The following is a 24,345-nucleotide window of genomic DNA, read 5'->3' as shown; positions in this document are numbered from 1 at the left end:
ATGTCACTGGATTTATAGCGCAGTGCGCTCACCACCGTGCCACACGAGGGAAGTGAAACGGAGGGAGGGCAATGAAAGGATAGAGGTTAAAGAGGCGCATAATGGTTCCATCAATCAAGCAATCAAAGTTCTTCATTTAAACAGGTGAAAAATCATTAAACTGCATTCAAGGCAAACACGGGTAGCTATAATCATGTAGGGTTATCTATTAACTCCTGCACTTTTGGTTATGACGTTGGCCCATGTACAATGATTAATTTCCAATTACACCATGCCTCTCTAATGAGTGCACTTTATTCCAGTAATGTTTTTTTTTATTTTTCAGATGAATTAATTTGCGTCCTAAACTAAAATAGATTATGCTATAAATTAAAATATCATTATCATCATTAGCCACGATGTACCTACGACTGCATGAAGGCTTCCTTTCCGCAAGCCGTCACCGTCTCTCAGGGTCTCGCGATGCAACAATACATCCAGGTCGCTGTGCGATTATGAAAGCCATGCAAAATGCTGCGAAAAGGATTTTAGAAGATTAATTTCCTGGGTTTCCAATTGTAAGTGGGGTTAAGCATGTTACTAATATAAATATACAGTATATATTAAAATGTATTACAGTTTTTTTCAGTGCCATAATCTCTGGACTAACTATAAGATGCACTTCCCCCCCGTGTGTTTTAAAATAAAAGTTTGGCTGCCTCTTATGATCCAGCTGCTGTGTGTGACAATATCTGTATAACTTTATTGACAATAGGCACACATTTGGAATGAGTCTTACTTTCCGGAGCATGCTATAACCTGGAGGATGTGGTACTCTTATTCATGTCAGGTAGAGTAATTCACTCTCTCTCATTGATTCCTCCAACCCATACTGAGGACTACCAGGCAGACTTACTCTCTTTGTCTCATCCACACTGCTGTGGAGGTCACACCGGAACATGCCAGGATCGATTCACCGCAATCAACCACCACACTGCAGGGGCAGAACACTTCTCTCTTTGGGCTTCTTCCATCACACTTGCTCCACTTTGGAATTCCCACCCACAATCTCGTTTTTTACCAAGTCCTTATAACCATTCTGAATTCAAGAAAGTAATGAAATCACCTTGTACAGATTGAATAGTGCTGTTTTTTGGCTGCCCGCTCAGCATCGTGGGCCTTTGGGCCCCTGCTCTGCTCAGCAACAGTGATTTAAAAACAAATAGATATATATAGGCTCAGTGGCACACGTGTGCTGTCCACGAGGTTGCAAGGTCACCTGTCCACGCTTTTGAACATGACAAGAGGACAGGACGGCAGTCATCGTTGGGCTGAGCACTTGGGGTTTATTCCTCCCATGGTAGTTGCTCAGCGGGGAGAAGAAAAAAAATAAACCTCAGCAGATTTGACAGGAATTCTTATTCTTCTTACTCGTGTTGTTTTTTTTCAGCGGCGCACAATGTGAGCCACTCGTAACAAGGCTGGTGAAAACCGTCACACTCGGGCTTTGTCCGAGTGCTTCGAGAAGACGTCATTTTGCCAACGTGCGCGTCGTCCGCACTCCGAAGGCGGCGTCAAATTTTCCCTGCGCCGATGTCGTGAACGCAGCTTCTGCTTACTGGGAACGACATCGGCTGTGCTTCGTGCGATACAAATGCAACACAGGCAGCTTGCGGAGCTTACCGAAAGGTTCCTGTGCCAGGAGATTAAATTACATTTATGCATAAATAAATGTATTAATGTTTTTCAAGAACGTCTGCGTATATTGTGAAAGTAACTCGTGTGGTTTGTTTTTACCTACAGGATGGATTAAAACAGACACCATTATATTTCTTGTAAAAGGGTGGTCAAAATGTTTTACATATACTTAAACGCCTGTACTAGGCTACTCAAGAGTGGTTCTACAGGTGTGGTTGATCATGAGGAATCATCATTCCCTTAAGCAGCAGCAGCAGCAGCTGCCCTGTAAGAATTGGCTCAGAGGGCAGCTGGGTTGTGTGTTCACCCCTGATGAAGGTCCTTAAGTGCGGTGCTGATGAGTGAATAAACCCACGTTGTTCCACAACTGTCTGGGACTAAAAGACAATGCGACGTATGGACATGCACTTCTCCCTTCTGCTGATGTTCTGAGATATTCTATTTCCCATTTGTATGGCCTGGTTTTGTTCCTCACAGGTGGCAACCCTACATCTGAGGCCTGCAACTCTTCTTTTCTTATTTTATTATTTCCCTTCGACATGACTTTACCGAAAGAACCAATAATATGAATCCCTGCACTCACGAAAGCTTTAAATCGAAATTCACGATCATGTTTTCGAAGCTACGGATGAACCTGCGCTTTTGCAAATTTTCTTGCTGTGGATTTCACACCTGATGATGATTGCTTGTGTTGCAGTCGAAACGTCGTGAGAATTGTATTGTTTTATATTTTTATTATTTTATTGTTTCCCTTCTACGTGACTTTACCGAAAGAACCAAGAATATAATGTCATTTCCCTTAACGGCAATACTCAGCGTGGCATACGATTCGCACGTACACAGATTGGCGTTCAAATCAAGCCCTCACACCATGCGAGTGCAACTTCTTAACATTTCAAAATACGCCTCAATTATATATTAATTATATGAAAATTTTATTAAATTATTACTAATGCATTTTGGCCACGTTTTTGCTAACATTGTGAATAGCCACGTATTTTGCTTCTAGATTTGAAGCTTTCGTCACTGCAAGGATTCATACTCTTAGGTTTTTTCGGTAAAGTCACGTAGATAATAAATAAAATTAAAATTAATAAAAGTAATAATAGAAATAAAATACTAAAATAATATAAAAATCACGACGTTTCGGAGGTAACATAACACAAGTCTCTGACGGTCCCACCTGATGACGGAGACTTGTGTTGCCTCCGAAACGTCGTGATTTATTATTTTATTTTATTATTTTATTTATATTATTACTTTTATTAATTTTAATTTCTTTTTTACCGACGTGACTTTACCGTAAAAACCTAAGAGTACGTATTTTGCCATAGCTTGTGAAGGCACAGTGTTTACGCACCCGTGCAATTATTGACCGCCCATTAAGAGAGCTTACTGCTTAGGTCACTTGATAGAAGTGGAACAATGGCTTCTAATGACAACGCAAGGGAGCACGGCTCCTTTAAATGAATGGCCTGCTCTAGTTTACAACGCCTCTTCGCCATTCCCCCCATCCAGAGTAAAAATTGCGATGATTGAAAATGTCACTTAAAAAAAACCTTTCTGCTCTGGTTAAACAAAATGCTTGACTGTCTCTGACAGTTACCTAATTCTGATAACACATTGCGTTCATTTTTGACCCACAACTCTAGCCGGCGGCGTCACGGTGATACATTCACTCAGCACATTTCTCCATAAATACTTTACGACGTAAATGTTTTATTTAGTGTACATTATTTATTTGATTGACTTTCTTTTGGTGGTGAAGTGGCATTGCAGTGGCTGGTGCACTGCACCATGAACCCAGTGACCTGAATTTTGATTTAAAGCCACGACTAACACCACTGAAAATTATATCTATACCAGCGTGGTAATGAACGGGTCAAACATCTCCTATGACCTATAACGGCATGCGGAGGCCTTCATCCTGCAGTAGATCTATCCGGGCGGTGGTTGTGGCGCGTGCCTGCAATCCAGCACTGTGGAGGCGAAGGTTTGTGGAACACACAAATGTTGGGAAACCCCATTCCTGTGGGCGTTGAGGTGCCACACCATGGCTTTTTGAGAAGGAGTACAGCAGAGTGCAGAACTGATATCATATCCCATCTGTATGGGTAGAGTGTTGCTCCCTAGCACTCGTTGATTTTCTACAGGTGCTCTAGTTTCCTCTTGCGTGTATAAACACTCATTAATTTGCTGAATATTCCTTAATCTACATGCGACTGTGTGTGTGTGCGTTACGATTTGTGTTGCGTTGTGAGATTCAGTTTGCCTACTATATAAACAAGTTTGTCATTATTATATTCACAAAGGGCTACACATAATTACGATAACTATCATCACTGTAATTTGAGTGGAGAGTGTATTTTTCTACGAGTTTGATGTATTTCCATTTCAACAAATGTCTTTTACAAATTACCGAATTGAAATTTCGCACCAAAATACAATAATTTTTTATAGGGAGAAAAAAACACATATTACAGTTAACCTTTTAAAAATTTCATTAAAGAAACAATCAACATTCCTTGGCAGAAAGCAGGACACATTTGTATTTTGATTACTGGATAAGCACAAGCCACGCGTTTTGCTCAATTTCAGAACAATTTGTGAAACCAGTCATTGAAACTTCGAAGCCAATACTTGAAGGTCAACAACATTTACTGGCAAAAACAAAAAAAACCCAATCTCCTTCAAAAACACCTGAGCTCGCTAAAACACGAGCTGAAGCCGAATGCAATTGGCGCGTTAGTTAAAATGCAGTCCTCTGATGTTTGCGGCATACTAAACATCGGAATAACGATCAAAGCAAACTGCCAGAAGCCGCCCCCACTGCTCATGGGAGTTCATCGCGGAGGAGGCCACCAGCAAAAAGAGGGCAGCCTTTCCGGAGGAGAACCACAATCTTCCCAGCAGCCACTGCTCATCAGCCTACATTGCCGGCGGCGTTACAAAGCCCCGCGGATAATTTGACATCGATAAATAAGCATTGCTCTTGTTATTATGTTCATTTGTTTGTTTCAGCTCCTGGCCGCTGACCCCCCTTTTCGTGTGTTTCCTTGTGGGCGTGGTTTGTGTGTGGAATGGTTGGCGGAAGAGCAAGAAAGAGAGCAGTGGCTGTGGCCTTCACGGTATTGACAATCGGTCAGCCTTAGCCAAAAGCCATTTGTCCCAGACATACTGAGCTCCGACACACTTTCTTTTTACTTCTTAACAACATTCCTGTGGATAAATTGGAGTGGTGGTGCAGCGATCAGCGCATAGCGACATGAAACTGGCGACCTGAGAATATGGATAAATGGGATGGGAGCAGTTGCGCAGTGATGAGGGCACTGCATTATTAACTAGGCAACCTGAGTTAAATTCATGGCCATGGCTAATATCAGTCGCGAGTTATATCTGGTGGGCCCCTTCTTTACCAGCCCTCACTGACAAGCATGGTGAAGTATGGTCAAGCATGCCCATGATCGACGAGAAGTAGGAAGGGCTTTTATCCAGCTGGTGAATAATCATAGGGCAGGGAATTTATATTTTTGTTAGTTATTCAACATATATGACACCTGTGGTGGTAATACATGAAATCTCTGCGTGATGTTGTGAAGAAATTGAGTTCTGAATTAACACAAAAAACGTCTCACTTGGCATGGGGTGGCCAGCAGTGGATTGAGAAAAGGCTGCACACACACATCCACATTCCCTTTAGTTAGCACCGTGGGCAGGAGGCTTGGGAGATTTCTGCCCATGCTGGAATTTATTGTGTATGATGGAACATGCTGAAAATGGGATGTCTAGTTTTGATAAACCACTGAAAGAGTAAAAATCTTGACTTAAAGCTTTCGTGACTGCAGGAATTCATATTCTTTGGGTCTTTCGGTAAAGTCACGTAGATAGGTTCAAAGGAAATAACAAAAAATGACAAAAAACTACGATGTTTCGATCGCAACACAAGCTTCTTAAGGTAAACTATTTATAAAGGTTTGAAATGCGCGTAGCCCAAATGTCAGCAGCCAATGTTAATGTAACACCGAAAGACCCAAAGAACACTCAAAGAGTTTAAATACAATTGGCGGCCACATGCACAAATAAATGTTGAAGATTAAGTTGGACAGGTTGATGGTGGGCTCGGCCTGGTCACCATGACATTGTAACAAAGAAAACATCACTTTTGAAAATAACATTTAAAAACAACTTGTAAAATGCAGTGAAGGTTCATTATTATTTTCTGTTATAAACGAAAACCGAAATTACGAAACAATGTTGCTTTATATTATTTCACAAAGAAATAATATAAAAACCAAATGTAGAGAATTCCATTTTCCCTGCCAAGAATAAAAGAACATTCCGTTATAAAAGCCAAAAATTACACGAGTAAAATATAACTGCTATGAGCCAGTATGCCAAGTTAAATACTTAAATAAATGCAAGGTTATGATGAACATTTCAATAACGTTGTTTGCAAATTGTAATGATACGCGAGAAAACGTTCCACCATTTCAGTCGCAAATACATTATACATCGCCTGTCTGCTTGCTGTCTGGTTTGGTGTCGGGGCGGGATGACAAATCGTTGATTTTTTTGTGGCCGAAGAGACTAAGAGCCATGGAAAAAAAAACCATTCGGAACGGAATTCTCCCGCAAGCCACCGGGGCAAAAAACAACAAAGAAACAAAAAAAGAGAAAAAAAACCCCTTCTAGCTCAATACCATGCCCCTGTCTTTTTGGAATTCTCTATCCCTGTACTCGCTAAGCATATATCAATAACCCCCTAACACTCTTGACAGGCAAGGTAATGTGAGCTAGAAGACGGCTAAAGAGTGATGGTGGTCTACCCTCTAAGCGATGGGACAGTGGCAGTAGGGAGGGTGATCCACGGATGCCCACTGGGGGTGGAGGTGGGGGAAAGCGTGGGGGTGTGTAAAGTGTACAGTATAATGAGCCGGTGAATAGCGTACAGTATTTTAAGGGTTTTTCTCCTTTTGTTGTGTTTTGTGTTTTGGGACGCCAGCCTCTCCGACCCCTAAATGGCGAGCTGCCACTGCTCGCTGCGAAGCCACCACGCAGGGGGGTCGCGCGAATTAGAAACGTGAGAGGAAAGAGAGAAGAAGGCAGCGTGGGTGCTGCACCATGTGTGAGAACACCCAAAGCCGTTAAAAATATACAGGGCGCCGCAGTGGCGAGCTGTTAACTGCCTCGCCTGGTATGCAGGAGGTCGTGGGTTCGATCCCGATCCCGACCCTGACGCCTGCTGTGTGGATTTTTCTCTGGGTTCTCTGGTTTATCCCTCTACATTTATAATCAACATCACGCCTTTAGAGTATTAGGCTGCTATACATTTCCACATGATGATGAGCCACTTGGTTGAGCTATCATTTGTGGCCAGGTTATTTCTAAAAAAAGAGCTATATAGCTCAGTGGGCCTGACCTGGTAAAATAAATATGTGCTGGAAGAAGCCGGTTATCAATTATGAATTTGAGTTTCATGGATCTCGGGTGGCGGGTCTTAAAATTCGACATCAAAGTGGTGTTTAAAGTTGATGGGGTGACAATGCAGTGAGGAAAGGCAAGTTGGGGTGGACCTCCTCGTGTACAATTAGAAAAGGACAATTTGCGACCCTTTGTCGTCAATCTGATGCAAGATGAAGGCCGCCCCATGCCGTGGTGGTCATCGACGTCGCTTGATCAAGCGTACACAGCCAGCGGCCTGCTATTTACCCGTGGGCCACAACAGCATGGCTCGTTTGCAACCCCAGACGCGATATAGGTTTGCCAAGGAAAACACACGTGTTCGGTTGTTTTTGCGGAGTGATGTGGGTCGCATTGTGTGATAACACACGGCCGTTTGTTCATCAGCTGCTGGATGTTAGGCCTCCCCGTGTCGTTTCAATCGTGGGGGTCGTTTTGAGAGTACTTCACTACGCCGGTTGGTGCAAGCTGGTAAAGGGGAGGGGGGGGCAGAAAGGTCCAGAACCTGTTCAGATATCACCTGCCACTGTCGGGAATCGAACTCAGCCCGTCGGATTCGTAGCTCAGTTGGCCAACTCTTGCGCCCCCCCAAAATTATGTTTTTAGCCGTAGAGAATTTGCATCTATAATTGAATGATATAAAGGTCAAATGCAGAAGAACTTGGGGCCTCACCCGTTGGGAACCAATGATGAGGCCCTCAGCTACTTTACATCTACATAATAATCGGCTAATCTATATGTATGTATGTTTGCATGTATGTTATAGCGGAGAATTCCTCCGAGACCACACCACCAGAGTCACGGTCATTCATGTCCGTCAAATATTGTGCACGTTATAAATAGCGTTATAATTTATTTAATGACGTGCCTTTTGAAGGCTTATAATATGTATGGCATGCGAACAAGATAAACGTAGCAACAACAAACTTAAACCTTTCACCAAATTATTCTGGCTGATTCATCTTGTTGTTCCCCAGCCCTGTTTGTGTACAGGCAGTGATGGGTGTTGCAAAGTGGTCCGTGCGTAGCGCAAGGATTCCGTTTCGAACACGGTTCAGTGCGTGGCCAATTGCGACGAGAGCGGCATTTGTTATCGGAAAGTGGTCTGCGCCTCCCCTAGATTTACTCAGTCTAAAGTAAGTACCAGGGAGTGGTTTGCCAGCATCAGCAACAGAGAGACAAAAGTAGCCAGACAAACACGGTGATTGCCCAATGCTGCCTTCCCCCCCCCCCCACCACGGCGCCCCCCCAGTATGTGACATACTGGTCTTAACACGCACTCGCTAACTGCATTTGTCCAAACACTTCTGTGCAACATTATTCAACGAAATTCTAATCCACAGTTTTTTTTTAATGAGAAATAAGAGACATCTGTGAAGAATGTCGCAGCAATAAACAAAATGACACACTATTCTCGAAGATTAGAGATAACACATTGGTCAGATTTATGGATAAAAAAACCCAATCACATCTGCAACTCACAGATGGGTGCTATAAGCTTCATAAATTTGTGACAGGTCTTTTCTTAGAACTAAAACAATGAAAGGGGTAAAATATATCCCAGCTGTTGCCATGATCACCAATGTTTGAAGGTAATTCAATCCCTGCTGCTACCCAGTCATTTTCCAAGGGATTAACAATGATCAGCAGTTGCTGAAGAGTGGCTGTTAACATGCTGGGGACGTAATTCACAAGATAGAGTAGAACACCGTTTGCTGGCGTCTTAGCCCACCTTCAAATTTTAACAGAAGATTTCGTGCATTTAAAAAGGTTACATTATTAAAGCATGCTATGTTACTCTGAATAACCAATACTATTTTGTTAAAAAAATTATGAAAGTAAACGGGCTTCTCCCCTTGGCTAGGGTTAAAAAAAGACATAAATCAACAACCAATTGGCAGCACCTTCTTCACATCATATTACATCCGTGTTGGCCTCCCTGCACTGGCTTCCAGTTTCACATAGAATACCGTTTAAAATCCTACTGTTAACTTACAAAGCAGTACATCATCTTGCCCCTGCCTACATCACTGACATGCTGCACCCATGTGTCCCCTCAAGGTCCCTAAGATCTGCATTCCCAAGTCGAGGTTTTAGTCTCAGGGTGACCGAAATGTTCCCCATGTCGCCCCCAGGCTTATGGAACGCTCTTCTACGAGATATCAGAGGGATCTCTGAGTCTGTGGATATTTATAAAAATGCGTCTTAAAACCTATTTATACGTTTCCGCTTGTTCAACTTTTAGTTCATTTAGTAAATGATACTTAACATATATTTATTTTTATGCTGAGTGCCTGCTGCTGCTGTGTCCTGTACAGCGCTTTGAGACCCTCAATGAAAAGCGCTATATAAATGCAATAATTATTATTAATAACCGCGCAAAAGGACAAAATCCTCCCACGCATCATGTTTTAGCTCAACAACAGCGTTTGGTAAATTATTTGGATGATTTGGTCGCGATCTTCTGGAACAGATGCTGTTGTGGTACAATGGTTAGCGCACGCTGGACTTGCAATACCAAAATTCCCACTTTAATTCTATATCCTTGTACCTTTCTAGATTTGAAGCTTTCGTGACTGCAAGGATTCATACTCTTAGGTTTTTTCGGTAAAGTCCCGTAGGTAAAAAATTAAAATTGAAATTAATAAAAGTAATAATAGAAATAAATAAAATAATAAATCACGACGTTTCGGAGGCAACATAAGTCTCCGTCATCAGGTGGGACCGTCGCAGCCAGATTTACTGTATCAAGTGGTACCTGCAGTATAAATAGGTTCACCACCAAAAGTCGGCCGATTGGCAGGTCATGTGTGGTGGGCTAAAGTGTGGCTCCTCCTAACCTCTTCCAAAATATGGAAAAGTAGGCAAAACTACCTTGCCGAAGAGATCTCTATAACTGCCTGTGGAAAATAACCTTCTGCCAGCAGTGGCGTTATGAGATGCTAACTACCTCGCCTAGTATACAGGAGATCGTGGGTTCGATCCTGACCCTGACGCCTATATGTCTGGAGTTTGCATGTTCTCTATCCCCGTGGTCGCGTGGATTTTTCTTCGGTTCCTCCACATTTAGAATCAGCATGCATCTAGAGCAGCGGTCCCCAACCTTTTTGGCACCAGGGACCCGTTTCGTGGAAGCCAATTTTTTCACGGACCGGGAGGGGGGGTTCATCATTGGGTCTTTCCCCCTTTTCAAAGAAGCTCTCCAGAGACGTTTGTTTTTTACTCATTGTGGCTACTAGGGGTTAGAGCTTGTGTTTGTTTGTTACTCATGTTGGCTAGGGGTTAGAGCTTGTGGGCTTATCAAAACTGTGACTGAGACAAGTGCGCAGTGCGGGAAAGAGGCGCGGACGGAAGTGATCAATAATAAAACAATGGGGGCGGGCCACACACAGACTCACCGCTCTCACCTCCTGCTGTGCGGCCCGGTTCCTAACAGGCCACGGACCGGTACCGGTCCACGGCCCGGGGGTTGGGGACCCCCTGATTTAGAGTATTTGACTGCTCTAAATTTCCACGTGATAAGTCACTTTATTGAGCTATCATTTGTGGCCAGGTCGCATCTGAAAAAAAAGAGTGGGTCTCACCTGGTAAAATAAAAAAAGATAGTTTACAGTGCGTAAAAAAGAAATGTGCACGGCTGCAACCCTTTTGATTGCATTGCGTCGCACATTACCTGATCCACAGGTGCTTGAGCATTCCGTCCAGGAGCCGTAGAGCCAGGAGAAGTTTGGACGCGAATTTGAGGCTCCCGCAGCGCCTCCGCCGCGCACTGCCCACGGGCTGTTTACCGTGTACTGGAAGCGAACGCCGGGGTTCCTCGCCTGGTACAGGAGCTGGCGCGGTTTGCCGTTTGGCCAGCCAGACGAGCCAGTGGGAGGGGGGGTGGGGTGGGGGGATTTTCACGGATTGCGAACGATCGGGACGAAAACACATCGACAAAGAAAAAAGAATAGTCGGGAGATCTTTTGTTCCCAAATAGGTGACACAGGTTGGGAGATAATGTCAGGTTATATTTAGGAGAAGTGGTCATGTTTTATGGTACGCCAGAGAGACAAATTGCTTCCACCCACCTGTATCCAGATGCGCTCTTGTGTCGGTCCCGGCGCGCTCAGCCTCTCGTGGTTCTGATGCCGCTGGTACGTGAAGGTGGTTCCGGCCAGCGGGTAGACGCCACTCCACTGGATGACCCAGCCGGCGTTGAGCAGCGGCCGCCCGCCCTCGGCGGTTCGCAGCGCCAGGAAGTTACCGGCCTCGGCTAGCTCCTCCACCAGCACGTCGTGCGCGCCCACGGGAATGAGGCCCACGTCCACGTACCCTGCAGCGGCGGCGGCGAGGGGGTAGAGCAGAGCCGTGTCCGTCATTGTGACCACACACGTACGTGTGTTGAACTTCTTTTGCACAGTACGTAGCCAACCGTGCTAATCGGAGGTGCGGGGGAATGACAACAAACCAAACACGAAAAGCAGACGGCTGTCGAAGCTCATCCGGAAGCGTGCGATACAGTCCCCGTCTATGTTCGATGGCTTGCCAGAAGCCGCTGTGAGAATGACCGGAGTTCGCGTGATGGATTATGCTCCTTGACGAGATCAGCAGGGTAACTGTGGTTCATTTGTGACAAGCACTTTGCAACGGTCAGCGGCCCAGACACTATATCCACAACCAGCGCGTCACATCCAGTTTGCCTCTCGCTTTGGCTATGGCTACTAGTCATGTGCCTACAACAGTTGAACACGTAGTAGGCTTTCGCGACCAATATTATTCATAATAAAGTTTTTTTGGTTTAGATCACGTAAAGCTGGTTGTAGTCACCAGTGGAACGTCGTACTCGAATTGCAAATGTTGTGGTTTTACCCTCTGAAGTAGTAACTAATTGACACGTTTTGTTTACGTGACAAACCTTACTGATTGGCTGTTGGGTGGTGGCGGGTTTAACGACACATTTATGCTTACACCATTTTACCAGCAACCCAGAAAATATGTTTTGCACACAGCACACCACATCCAGTATACTATCTTGCTATGGCTGTGGCTACTCGTCACGTATGTACTGTATGCATGTTGAACTTCTTTCGCACAGTACATAGCCAACCGTGCGAACCGGAGTGCCGCCACCTACTCCAGTTTACCAGCAACCTGGAAAATGTAAGTGAGAATACAAATGCTTTTTCATGGGTAAGAAGTGAGGGGCAGGGGTAAGAAGTGGGGGGCAGGGGGGCGAAGGACAATGCAGATATCCCCATGGATATTATCCGTGGCAAGGAATCAAACTCAGATTGAGAGTACAATGCGCTAACTACCGTGCCACCGCCAATTGAGCTAAAGTAGCTCAATTTTGAAGGTGGTGGTTGTTAAATTGATTAGAACAAACATTTGCGGGTGATTTTTCAAAGTTCCGATTTGACTTGTAAAATCACACCGGCTGACGGTCTTTAACATCCATGAAACCAAGGCTCGCTTTGGTGTTTCTCCGCAGAATTACCAAGCGGCCATGATGACAGATGAACCGTCGACCCGAAGAACACCTGCCCATTGGCAAGCATGCTCAGCAAAGGCTTTCCATCCCATTAGCTTGGGGAACATGTGCTACCGGTGTTTAGCATTTCAGACAATTTATGCTTGACCTTCGTAAATGCAGATATCCCACTGCTAAAAAAGGGGAAAAAAAACCTACCTCTGAACCCCCAAATGATAATGGACGACACATTTACCATATTTCATTTCCATTTTAACTACATTTTAAAGCAACGGCCATCTGATGGAAGGGACATAAATGTTTGTTAATTAGGGCACTGGTTCGCGTCTTTTTCAGCCACATTTTCTTTCGCAGGAGATAAAAAAATATATATTTTCTCCACGGCTAGTTGTGGTGCCTATTTATATCACGTTCGCTTTCACGTTTTCTTTCTACTCCATTTGGATTGCAAAATCAAGAAGTGTCAATATCAGGGCAGTGAGCTCGGTGAAGCATTTTCTTTTTTACTCTTGTGTTACGTGATATCAGCTAGCGTCTGTGACAAAAACATGAACTATGTACCCAGTTTACAGATAACCTGTTTACGTGAATTAAGCGGGAAATAGTTGCATGCAATAGTGCAACGTCAACTGTGTAATTTGACAAGCTCTTCCTCTACTTTAATTGTATAGGAAACAGGAAGGGCCTTGTACATCATGATTGTACATTGCATTACCTGATAGCCAAGACCCAGAGCAAAATTATTCTGAATCTTGTCAGATTTCAGAAGCCAAGTCTTGGGTCGTAGGCTGCCTGGGGATAACCAGTTTGTTGTAGGCTTGGGGCTCCAGATTTGCCAGGTGGTGTCAATAAACGAAATTGATTCTTACATCTATCTGTGCAGCACTTCGTTATTCCTTCATACGTGTGGGCTTTCTCGAGGTGCTCTGCTTTCCTCCCCCATTCCGAAAGACTCATTAACGAGCCTCCTGAAAGAGTTTTTCAGACTCAGTGAGGCCTTCCGGTATAGACAAAGGGCCTTATTGTGATTGTCATGATTATATTTAAGGCATACCATGGACTTTCAACTGCATATCTTACTGCATTCATCACGTGATACAAACCACCTTGAGCACTCAGCTGACCCTTATTTCCTAGCAGGTTCTGCTGACTGCATATAATCATCTTCTATTACAGTTTGGGTTATGAATTTATACGTCTGATCTTAATCCGTGTCTCAAATCATGGCTCTTTCATTAAAAAAAAGTATCAACCTGGGCACAGATTATGAGAAGCGTGCGCATGTGGTGAGTGGTTAAAACGCAATACGTGAGAAATGTTGCATGACCGGCAGCTGAGGGTGTATTGGAAAATGTGTGAAGGATATGTGGCATTGTAGTGCTGCCGTGAGTGGCTTTTCAAGAAGAAGTGCGGCATAATGGTGACTCGCTCATTTTTGCTCACACTTACAGTTAACAGAGTCTACTGTTGTAAAATAAAAACGCATTCCGGCGAAACTACAGCTGTATTCACCATTTATTCGGGGCCTTGAATAGGCTCATTCGTTCGGCAAGGTCTCCTCCCACGATCCTTCTGGATTCAAGACTGATCGTTTATTCCAAGGGCTCCACTTGCCTCCACTCATTCACCGGTGGCTCATGGTTGCTTACAATGATTTAGTGCTGCACCACTAATAAAGAGAACTTCAGACCACTTTCACGGCCAATTTATATTTTCTGATGCCTGGCATTGATCTTAACTGTCTATTGATTCATGGCTGTGTTGAGGTCAATTTTCTGTAAGTGTTTGTGCCCTCTGCTTTCTGATGAAATGTAAAAAGGACTTTAAAAAAAAACACATTTATTTTCATTGTGACTTGATACTGTATTGAATAGTGTACATTATATATATACAATATTTAACGATTTGAAGTTAAGGTTTTAAATCTTTTGACATCTAGCCGAGAGCTTTGCGGGATGCAGAGTCAATTTCAGAGATGTCTCCGGGAAATTAGTACAAGCCAAGCATCGTTTATCGAACTCCCAGTAAGATTTGCACCAATAGATGAACGAAAACAAATCACATTAAAAAATGCATAATCAAAACCGTTAACTGCCAAAACAGAAAAAATTCTGACGTCGTTCGCAGGTGGCCATTAACCGTGAGCTATATGAAAGCCCCACGAATAACGGATAAAGGGTTGGAGCTTACCAAATCCCTCCTGTAGATCAAAGTTTCGCGAGATGGTTCTGCAGGTGGAGTTATCGCCTTTGCAGACGCCACAGCGGTCTTCCGTGGCCAGGGAGCTGATCACAAAGTCACATCCCAGCTTCTACAGCCAGGAACAAAAAAAAACACTCATTTGATTTCTCACCCCTTCACGTCTTATTTGAAGAGTAATACGGGCAGACAATTATTTATTTTGCATTGAAGTGACCGGCACTCAAAGCGAAAGATTTAACCAACACATTTGTGGCAAGAAGATAGGTGAATTGATGTTATTTTGCTACCAATTGACCGATAATTTTCCCCTACATTTTCATTGCGCGTCACCTTATAAAACACATGCGCCACCTTTTCAGATCGCAATTACATCGTGTGATGACACCATGTAAAAAACCGATGGCCTGTTATTACAACAATAATACAAGCTGTAATTTAAAGCTCTCAATCAATCCACCGCTGGGGGGGTTGTTGAGCTATACTAAACCTCAGCTAAACGGCGGTGGTTGGTGAAAGGGTGACCCAAGACCTGTTGAGATATCACGTGCCACTGATATAAGCGGTGCCTGGAAATGAATCTCCGACGGCTGTATGGTGCAGCGCATGAACCAAAACACCATCACTCCGTGCGTTAACAGCATTACGTGTCGTTTATCCTTCGTTACAAAAACGGGGCTTGTGTGAAGGACAAAATTAAAATGTGCAGAAAATAATCAGCATATTATTCTGAGTAGAGCGTTTGCGTGTGCGCGGCTCGCGTGGGTGTTAAGTGCAAGGGCAAAAACGGATTTGCCGAGCAGATCTCAATCCCTGCGGCACCTCATCACAGGTTGCTCGTGCATCTTATGATGAGGAGGAGGCATATGCATAGCGTGCGTCATTGTATTAAATGCATCATGAGGGTAAATTTTAACATAGTCAAGGGTTGATTCATCCCATAGTGCCTTCAAGATTGATAAAAAAAAAAACAGATTACCACCCTGTGGAAAGTCAACCGTGGTCGTCCTGGGGAGAGACGAATGACCGTTGTCACCATGGTGCTCATTTGTGCACGGAGACCCTTTCCAGTTTTCAGTGTGGGCAGCCGCTGGATATTGTGTGAATTAATAATTCCCGAGATTCTGTCTTCCAGTGTTGCAAAACGAACTGGTGCGATTTGTCAACGACGGACATGGCATACACTTGCTTTAATATTATTGTGCCAATCAAAATTATTGTAATGATTATCATACACATGATGAAAGGAAACTTCCTTGACGAATGATGCTACGAAGAATGAGCATGAGTTGGCGCTGCACTTATAACGAGTATGTGCACAACACAAAATACCATGCAGATGACCTCATGGTCCTGACTATAATCTCAGAACCTTCTTGATACCGTCTACGGATGTTCTTGTGTTGCATTGAATGGCACGCACGCGATTGCAGTTTAACTGGTCAAATTGGGCCAAATGAACGCTTGTTTCTTAAACGCCGGGAATATTGACGATCACTGAGCATACACATGAAGTCAACACGGCCCAAAAGCCTGCAATTACCCGTCAGTGGCAACGGCAATCGGACAGGCAAAGAGAGCAGAGCTCATTTGCAACCGCCAGATAGTGTATAGATAGTGTGTCTCTGTTTACCCAGGGAAAAACACGCATTATGCTGCTGCGGAGTAGTGTGGGTCCTGTTGTGATAATACACAGCCGCTTGTTTATCTACTGCTGGATGTATGCCTCCCCAGGCCCTCTCGGTCTTAGAGGTTGTTTTGACCGTAATTCACCATTCTGGTCAGTGCGGGTCAGTAAAGGTGGGGAGGAGGCCCAGGACCGGTTTAAATGTCACTGTGCCACTGATGTTGGCCGTGGCAGGAAATCAAACTCAGATAGCCAGGTTCATGGCGCAGCGTGCTGAGCAGGACTGGCACTAGAGGGCTGCTGGGATGGGTCCTGCATCACCAAAGTGTCCCTTTGGGCAACCCAAGTTCAATCTCCTTGGTGGTATATCACTGCTACGGTAGCCCACACGCAACAGCTACCATAACAGGAGTTGGAGCTGCGCTTGGCACGAACCACGATGGTGCCGCTGCCCTCCAGTGTGGGCAACAAGTGACGAAAATCTGTCTCGCTGCGTTAAAAAAAATACTCCATTCTAGTCCATCAGCCAATGGGTCTTCTGGACCGATGTTTACCCAAAAATGCATGAATGGATGTCAAAACCGTTTCAGGAGGGTCGTGCTTGAATAAATGTTTTCTTAAATAGTTTTGCATGTGGAAGGAATCTAGAGGAGACATACTGCCTGGATGTGACTCTCTGCACAGTTAGAGGAGTGCTCTCACCGACAACAGCCGCAATGCGGCAGTGTATGTGTCACGAGACTGGCTCTGCTCATCATAAGTTTGACAACCAATCCGAGGTGTGCATACTTTAAACAAATGCTGCCGGACCACATTGGTCTGGAAGACCAATTGGCTGCCAGGCTAATAAAATATATTTATTTTGCGATGAGACCAACGGAGGTGTTTTAATTTTGTTTTTCCCTTCCCCCCCCCCTATACCACCGGACTACGACATTATCAGCGTCCACTTCGGTAGCACAGAGCAGCACCATGATGTCCTACTTCGGAGAGGACATTCGCCACGCGTATAAAAACGCCAAGTGACGCACGCAAACTGAGGAATCGATATTTGGAACGTGAAAGTAAAAAAAAACATGATTTTTATATCTTAACAGCAGCGAGAGAGTGAGGACAGACGGTTGCGGACGTGGCGATACCTTACAGATACCGTTTATGCAGATGCTCAGGCCTTCCGAGGGCAGGCCGCACGGCGTGCCGTCGGCAGCCGAGTCCCTCAGCCGCTCTGAAAAGCGGCCATCTTTGGGGCGGCAGTGCAGCTCGCAGGGGTTATCTGCTCGCCATGGAGACGGTCGGCAGGGAACAAGGGGATCAAGGGGATCAAGGGGCTCCACTTTGCGCACAGCGACGGGGGATATTTCAAGCCCGACCTGAAAGCAACGGAGTCCGCCACCTCTTTGCATTTGTTTTTGCCAAGGTCAACTGGTGTCTAACCACCGGTGATAGGTGGGTGAACGATGGCTACGACTACTAACGGAGCTCGTGACACGCTCGCCGAGGAATTCTATTCCATTACTCTATGAGCGTGTGGCAGCAATGTGTTCGGGAGATGAATGCCAAATGTCGGGGTCAAGAGAGAGTGTGTGTCGTTTTGATATTCCTCCTCTGTTGAAGGAGCGCAGCTGACAGCGGTTTACTATGTGGTCCAAAGTTTGTGTTGCATGGCACTGTGGCTGAGGCGAGATGTTAACTACCTTGCCTGGTTTTCAGGAGGTCGTGGGTTTAATCCCGACCCTGACGCCTGAATATTTAGAGTTTGCATCTTCTCCCCGTGGTCGCGTAGATTTTTCTCTGGGTCCTCGAATGTTTCTCTCCACATTTAGAAACATGCAATTAGAGTATTTGGCTGTTATAAATGTCCACATGATAAGCTGCTTCTGTTGAGCTATCATTTGTGGCCAAGTCACGTCTGAAAAAGAGTTATATAGCTCAGTGGGCCTTACCTGGTAAGATATTTTTTTTAGTTTAGTCAACTTTAGAATAAAGGATAAGGATTTTAATTTATCATGCACTTAGATGCCCCAAAAACACAAAGCGTCTCACGTGGCATCTCATCTCAATTATTCCAATGCCCAGTAATTCTAGATTTGAAGCTTTCGTGACTGCAAAGATTCATACTCTTAGTTCTTTCGGTAAAGTCACGTAGGTAAAAAATGAAATTAAAATTAATAAAAAATAAAAACAATAAAATCACGACGTTTCGGAGGCAACACAAGCTGTGACAGTTTCACCTGAAGACGGAAGGTTGTGTTGCCTCCGAAACGTCGTGATTTTATTGTTTTTATTTTTATTAATTTTAATTTCATTTTTTACCTACGTGACTTTACTGAAAGAACAAACCATTGACATAATTCATAAATAAGCCATATTCCCTCAAACTATCATTATCTTCGAAATTATACCCCGTATATACTGGTCGAATGATTTTGAACTTATGAATACGAGATTTCGTCATTTGCGAAATTGACTTTGCAATTTTAGATTGCTTAATGACTGTGCACAAGTTACTACGTTACAACTCGACGAACTGATTCCTGTTCAATCATAAATACTTTTTAAGGGAGCCTGAGCTGAAAAGGAGGGTCCCATAATGGCTTTAAATCAAGGACGTCCGTAGTTTTATCCATCACTGGCTGACGGGAAGCTGGTGGGCGCATCCTATCACTGCCAAAGCCTCGCCAATAATCGTTTCTCAACGCAATTCAACGTGACTCCGTGCCAACGATTGGAAGGAACATTGCATGAATGTCGCATTTCGCGGCTCTTTCCGCTGTTAGCCACGAAACTTTATGCATTAAAAAATAAAACTTGGTAAATGTACAATTTAAATAAGCCGATTATTTGAAGTGCGACCGTAGAATTGGCTGAATCAAGGAGGGGAAACTCAAGAAGGATATAAATTGGAAATGTGCCGACTGGTTTTTTTTGTATTATCTCACTCCACATTTCGAACAAGTGGTGAAGCGGTAGCGTGTGGAGCTCGCGCTCGGGAGATTTTTTGAGTTGAAATCTCCGGGTAGTGGGAAACTCATCTCTTCGTCATCTCTCTGGAGCCAATAAAATAATGACAACTTAACTTTATGAGGAAGTCAACAGCGGATGTTATATGGAATAAATGCCCCCCCCCCCCACCATGGGAATATGTAATTTCCAGCGCTGGGTTAAAGGTGTTAACAAAAGATGAGCATCGCGTGAAATCACTTATTCTACATCGTTCAGTTCCAGCAAATCTCACTTGAGGTATTCAATTATTTAAAATGCACGTGAACAGACTGCATGAGACCAGATGGAACCAAAGTGTGAAACGTAAATGACGAATTTCGGCTTGGCGAACTTTTTTGGAAGAAAAGAAAAAAACTGCCACGTGCAGTTCATTGGCAAAGATGTATGTACGTATGTTGAACTTATATTCTTGGTTCTTTCGGTAAAGTCACGTAGAAGAGAAATAAAATAATATAAAACAATACAAATTCTCACGACGTTTCGACTGCAACACAAGCAATCGTCATCAGGTGTGAAATCCGCAGCAAGAAAATTAGAACTTCTTTCGCGCCATACGTAGACACTCGTGCTAACCGGAGTTGCGGGGGGGGGGGGGAAGGACGACGAACTAAACACGAAGAGTAGTACCAGATTTAAAAATGCACAGCTCCAAGTTGTCGGGAGACCGTCACGCCTTCAACATACCGGGGTACGGCACGGACAGCCAGGTGAACATCTGCCGCCTGTAGGGAACCTTGTCGAACTCGCTGCACTGCAGCTGGCGGAAGGAGGTGCCGTTGAGGGGGCAGGCCTCGGTGTTGCACACGCGGTACCTGCGCCAGTCGCCCGTGCAGTATTCTCCTCCGAACCGCGGGCTGCGTGGCACACGGCACCCACACGTCGCATTCACGACCCCCCCGCCACTGACATTATTTACTTTTTTTTTTATCACGGTTGCTGAGCACAGGCCCAAAGAATCAAAATTGCCTGTTGTCAGCAACAAGCAGCCAGAAGGAGAAAATTACCCCCGTGACGCATTGACAAAGTTTCATGCCTGAATTTAGCTGGTCTATTTCGGTCGCCCGTGGCATTTCATGTATTCATCAATTTCATGGAAGTAATTAATTTCAAAAATCACTACACCGTGTTTATCCACATTCTGACAGTAAATAGCATCGTGTGTTTTTTTTTGTCCAAAGGCACAATTCTGTAACTGAGAGACAAACGGCAGCAGGCTTCAGTGAAAATTACGCCAACATTGACCATCAGTGTGGCCCCTTCAATTGATACAAATGCAGCAATGTGGTAACGCAATCGGGACAAAAACTAAAATCAACAAACGAAATCGGCTCCATTGGTGAGGGAATAAGGAGCGTTCGGAGTCAACAATCAGCGAGGCACCCAACAAACCTCGCAGTGTGTGGCATGCACTCACTCTGTCGCCTTGCTTCGCGACATCTCTGTGGTGATAATTGTTTTTTTACCCTTCTATCTGGAAACAAAACTGACACCTTTTTTACAAGGAGTCATGTTTGCATAGACCACAATACCTGCAGTCATAATGCAAACAAAAAACATAACTCTGTATGCACTGTCCTTGAAGTTGATTGGTCCACACCCGAGACAGCTTTCCTTAGAGCCTAGTCTCACATGGGTTGGACCAGATGACGCCAAAAGGCGCCAGATAGAAGGGTAAAAAACCAATTATCATATTTTTTTACTGGCACATGAGGTTCCAATGGTGTAAATCTCTGTGGTGGTCACTGACTGCCGCCGGAAGCTGATGGAATCGGAGGAGTTGGGGGAGGTGGGTGGGTGGACGGGGGGGATGTGAGGGGGGGGGGGTGAGGAGCAAATCTCACGTGGGGTTGTTGCAATGCCGCTCCATGCTCTGGGCGCCCGCGCCGCACGTTCGCGAGCACACTGACCAGGAGCTCCAGGGACCCCACGCGCCGCGCACGTGGATGGGCCACGTCCCCGCCGCCACGCACTCTCCTCCCACGCACCACTGGCATCGCACAAAGGCAAATATCCCCCCCGTATCATGTATCACGTTTGACACTGTTGGGGGCAAGTGCTGGTAGCGTGTAGCAACTATTAAGGCTGGCACCGGCACGCGAGGGGGCGGGTATCCAGCGCCACGCCGGGCTGGCTTTGACTCCCCAATGATGTTTACTAACCGCACCAGGTACTCATTTTAAGTCTGAGTCGACCTAAGGGAGGCCCAGAACCGGTTTAGATATTTGTCACCGATGCTGGCTGTGAGCGGGAATAGAACTCGGATAACCGGGTTTGTAGCGCAGTTCACTAACCACTACACCACCGCTCCCCACAAGCACACATGCACACACACACATGGACCAACACACCCACGCAACCACACACATATGGATGTACATTGGGAGTTGGAGTGGTGGTGAGAGTGGAAAGACATAAACTGTTCTGTAATATCTCATTGGCTTATAACACTGTATATTAACGGGCGTTGATTCAGGAACAACTGAGTGTTTTGGTTGGGAAGTGAGTTTTTAATTGAATGTTTCCATGTAAATAATATTGCTTAAAAAAAATGGATGAGCCCTGCGAATAATCTAGCGGAAATGTTCGCGTGAAAGGTTGCACCACGAACACGAGATGCACGCAGGCGGATTATGCTAAATAGATATCTACCGATTCTTTTTTTCCTGACAAATGTATAATGTAAGTAACTTTACGATATGATTGCTTTTGCACTATGCGCATCAATTAAATTGGAGGAACAATTGCTGAAATTCTAGCTTACTACAGTGTACGATTTTCAGTTAGGAGGCAGCAATGATAAAGTAACCTAGGGATCCGTGCTCCCCTAAGAATAGCAATCCTCCCTTCCCATTCAGAGACAGCTTCTCCTTGTGGCAGAAGAGGCCCTAAAATACGAATTACAGAGGTCATCGTGACTAATGTCATGCATGCCACCGTGCCTTGCGATCACTTCCTTCCCTCTGTCAAAACAATTTGACAGAAGCAGCAATTACACGGCCGACACCAACTTGACCTCCAAAGTCCGCTATTTTGAGTCTCGTCCTACTCACGCGGCGTTACACTGAGGGTGTGAATACAAATGCCCCTGCATATTATGAAGTGTTGATCTTACTGCCCTATTGTTCAGCCTCAGGTTGTGCTTTTGCACTGCTGCCCCTTGTCAATCCACTGCTTGATGAAGGCCTCCCCACTGAATGTCGATCATAACTATTTATTTTAAGCCATTTTTTATTTCACCACGTCAGGCCCACTGAGCTATATCACTCTTTTTCAGAAGTGACCTGGCCACAAATAAAAGCTCAATGATGTGGCTTATCATCTGGAAATTTATAGCAGCCAAATTCTCTCCACATTTAGAAACACGTGTTTCTTAATGTGGAGGGAAAAACCAGACCCGGATAAAAATCCACACGACCACGGGGATAACATGGAAACCCCAAATTTACAACAGGCGTCAGGGTCGGGATCGAGCCCACAACCTCCTGTATACCAAGTGAGGTAGTTAACATCTCACCACCGTGGCGCCCTATGGGGCTTGTTTGACCGTACTTCACCTTGCCAGTCAGTATGCGTTGGTGAATGTGTTGGCCTGGGACCAGTTCAGGTTTCCCTCGCCACCGATGTTGACTGTGGCTGGGAATCGAACTCGGACTGCGCCGCACAGCCTTTGGCGGCGCCGGTCATGTGATTATGGGGACCCGCGGCGTGCATCTCTGGGTGCCGTGCAGGGCAGCCTGCGGCCTAGCGGCTGGCACACCTTGTTGTCGCTGCACCACGTGCCGTCCACCGGGGCGTCGTACTTGGAGTAGCACGCGGTTCCCACTTCGCACCACAGCGCACGGCAGACATCCTGTCGGCGGGGGCAGGGGGAAGAGAGGGAGAGGGAGGAGATGGCGTGGGGAAAAAAAACCCAAAGGGGTGTGTGGAAGGCTCTGGAGAGGTGAACTGGAAAAGGGAAAAGCAAACAACAACGAAACTTTGGAGGCTGGGAAAATAAAATAAATGGGAAACCAAAGAGCAATTACAGCCACAAGCGTTCATTTATGGTTCGTTTGCAAAAGCTTGTTAGTGCAAATGGCAACAATTCAGGATCTCTGCGTGAATATATAGGGCCATATAAATTTGGGCCATATAAATTTGGGACAAAGCCCCCGAAGCTCTTGTGATTGAGTGTAAACAACAGTCACATACCCATCAACCACACACTGCCCTAGGTGGGCTTTCACACAGAGATATAATGCTCAGCAATCCTATATCGCTGTAGCACACGTGAGATAAAAGGGCCATTTCTCATTGTCACATTGATAGGGGAATAAGAAGAGACCAGCTCAGTCACACAGTCCATTCATGCCATCAAACCCGGTTATTGGATTATTATCTCCTAACGCCTTGCAGCCAAAAAATAGTGATCTCATTGGTCAAGGATATAAAATAATGAGCCTACGAGTAAGCCTGGTGGGTTGATTAGAAAATGATTCGAGTTCAAGAACAATAAATTAAATTTCACATATTACAATGAAAGGAAGGACTTAATCTCACAAATCGTCTTAAATATTTATTATGCACACTGCGTGTGAAAATCAGACGTTTAAATGTCAGCACTTTCGGATATGTCAGCTTTGGCAGCGTGCTGGTGACACATGTCAGGAATTGGAAATACAGCTGAGAAAACAGCAAGGGCCATATAGGGGGTAGGACACTCTGACAACTACCCAGAGCACAAGTCAGTGGAGGGGCTACGCCAAAAGTGTATTGGCATGAGAACATTTGTTTTTATAGTGCAGTGTGAGAACCACTGTGTCACTGCTATTTGGTAGATTATATTAATAGCGTAGGGCAATCACCCTTTCAAAGGGTGCTCTTTCTCAATCTAGGGCACCAGTTGCATTAACACCAGGCCAGAGAG

At 44.9% G+C, this 24,345-nt stretch overlaps 1 protein-coding gene across 1 annotated transcript in view; it reads right to left on the bottom strand.

Moving 5' to 3' along the window:
- Nucleotides 1–24,345, bottom strand: part of LOC144930983 (A disintegrin and metalloproteinase with thrombospondin motifs 7-like) — a 92,185-nt gene that overhangs the window by 29,094 nt on the left and 38,746 nt on the right. Inside the window, exons 10-16 of the mRNA XM_078854815.1 lie at nucleotides 23,197–23,289; nucleotides 21,281–21,426; nucleotides 20,124–20,293; nucleotides 17,576–17,709; nucleotides 14,801–14,921; nucleotides 11,208–11,452; nucleotides 10,811–10,970 (exon numbers count right to left, since the gene is read on the bottom strand). Of these exons, the coding sequence (XP_078710941.1) occupies nucleotides 10,811–10,970; nucleotides 11,208–11,452; nucleotides 14,801–14,921; nucleotides 17,576–17,709; nucleotides 20,124–20,293; nucleotides 21,281–21,426; nucleotides 23,197–23,289 (1,069 nt within the window). The remainder of the gene's footprint in view (nucleotides 1–10,810; nucleotides 10,971–11,207; nucleotides 11,453–14,800; nucleotides 14,922–17,575; nucleotides 17,710–20,123; nucleotides 20,294–21,280; nucleotides 21,427–23,196; nucleotides 23,290–24,345) is intronic.

The sequence above is a fragment of the Lampetra fluviatilis genome, chromosome 3 (genome assembly GCF_964198595.1).
Source record: "Lampetra fluviatilis chromosome 3, kcLamFluv1.1, whole genome shotgun sequence".
Classification (NCBI taxonomy): Eukaryota; Metazoa; Chordata; class Hyperoartia; order Petromyzontiformes; family Petromyzontidae; genus Lampetra; species Lampetra fluviatilis.
Note: the sequence above shows the minus strand (reverse complement) of the source record. Positions and strands in the feature narration are given on the sequence as shown.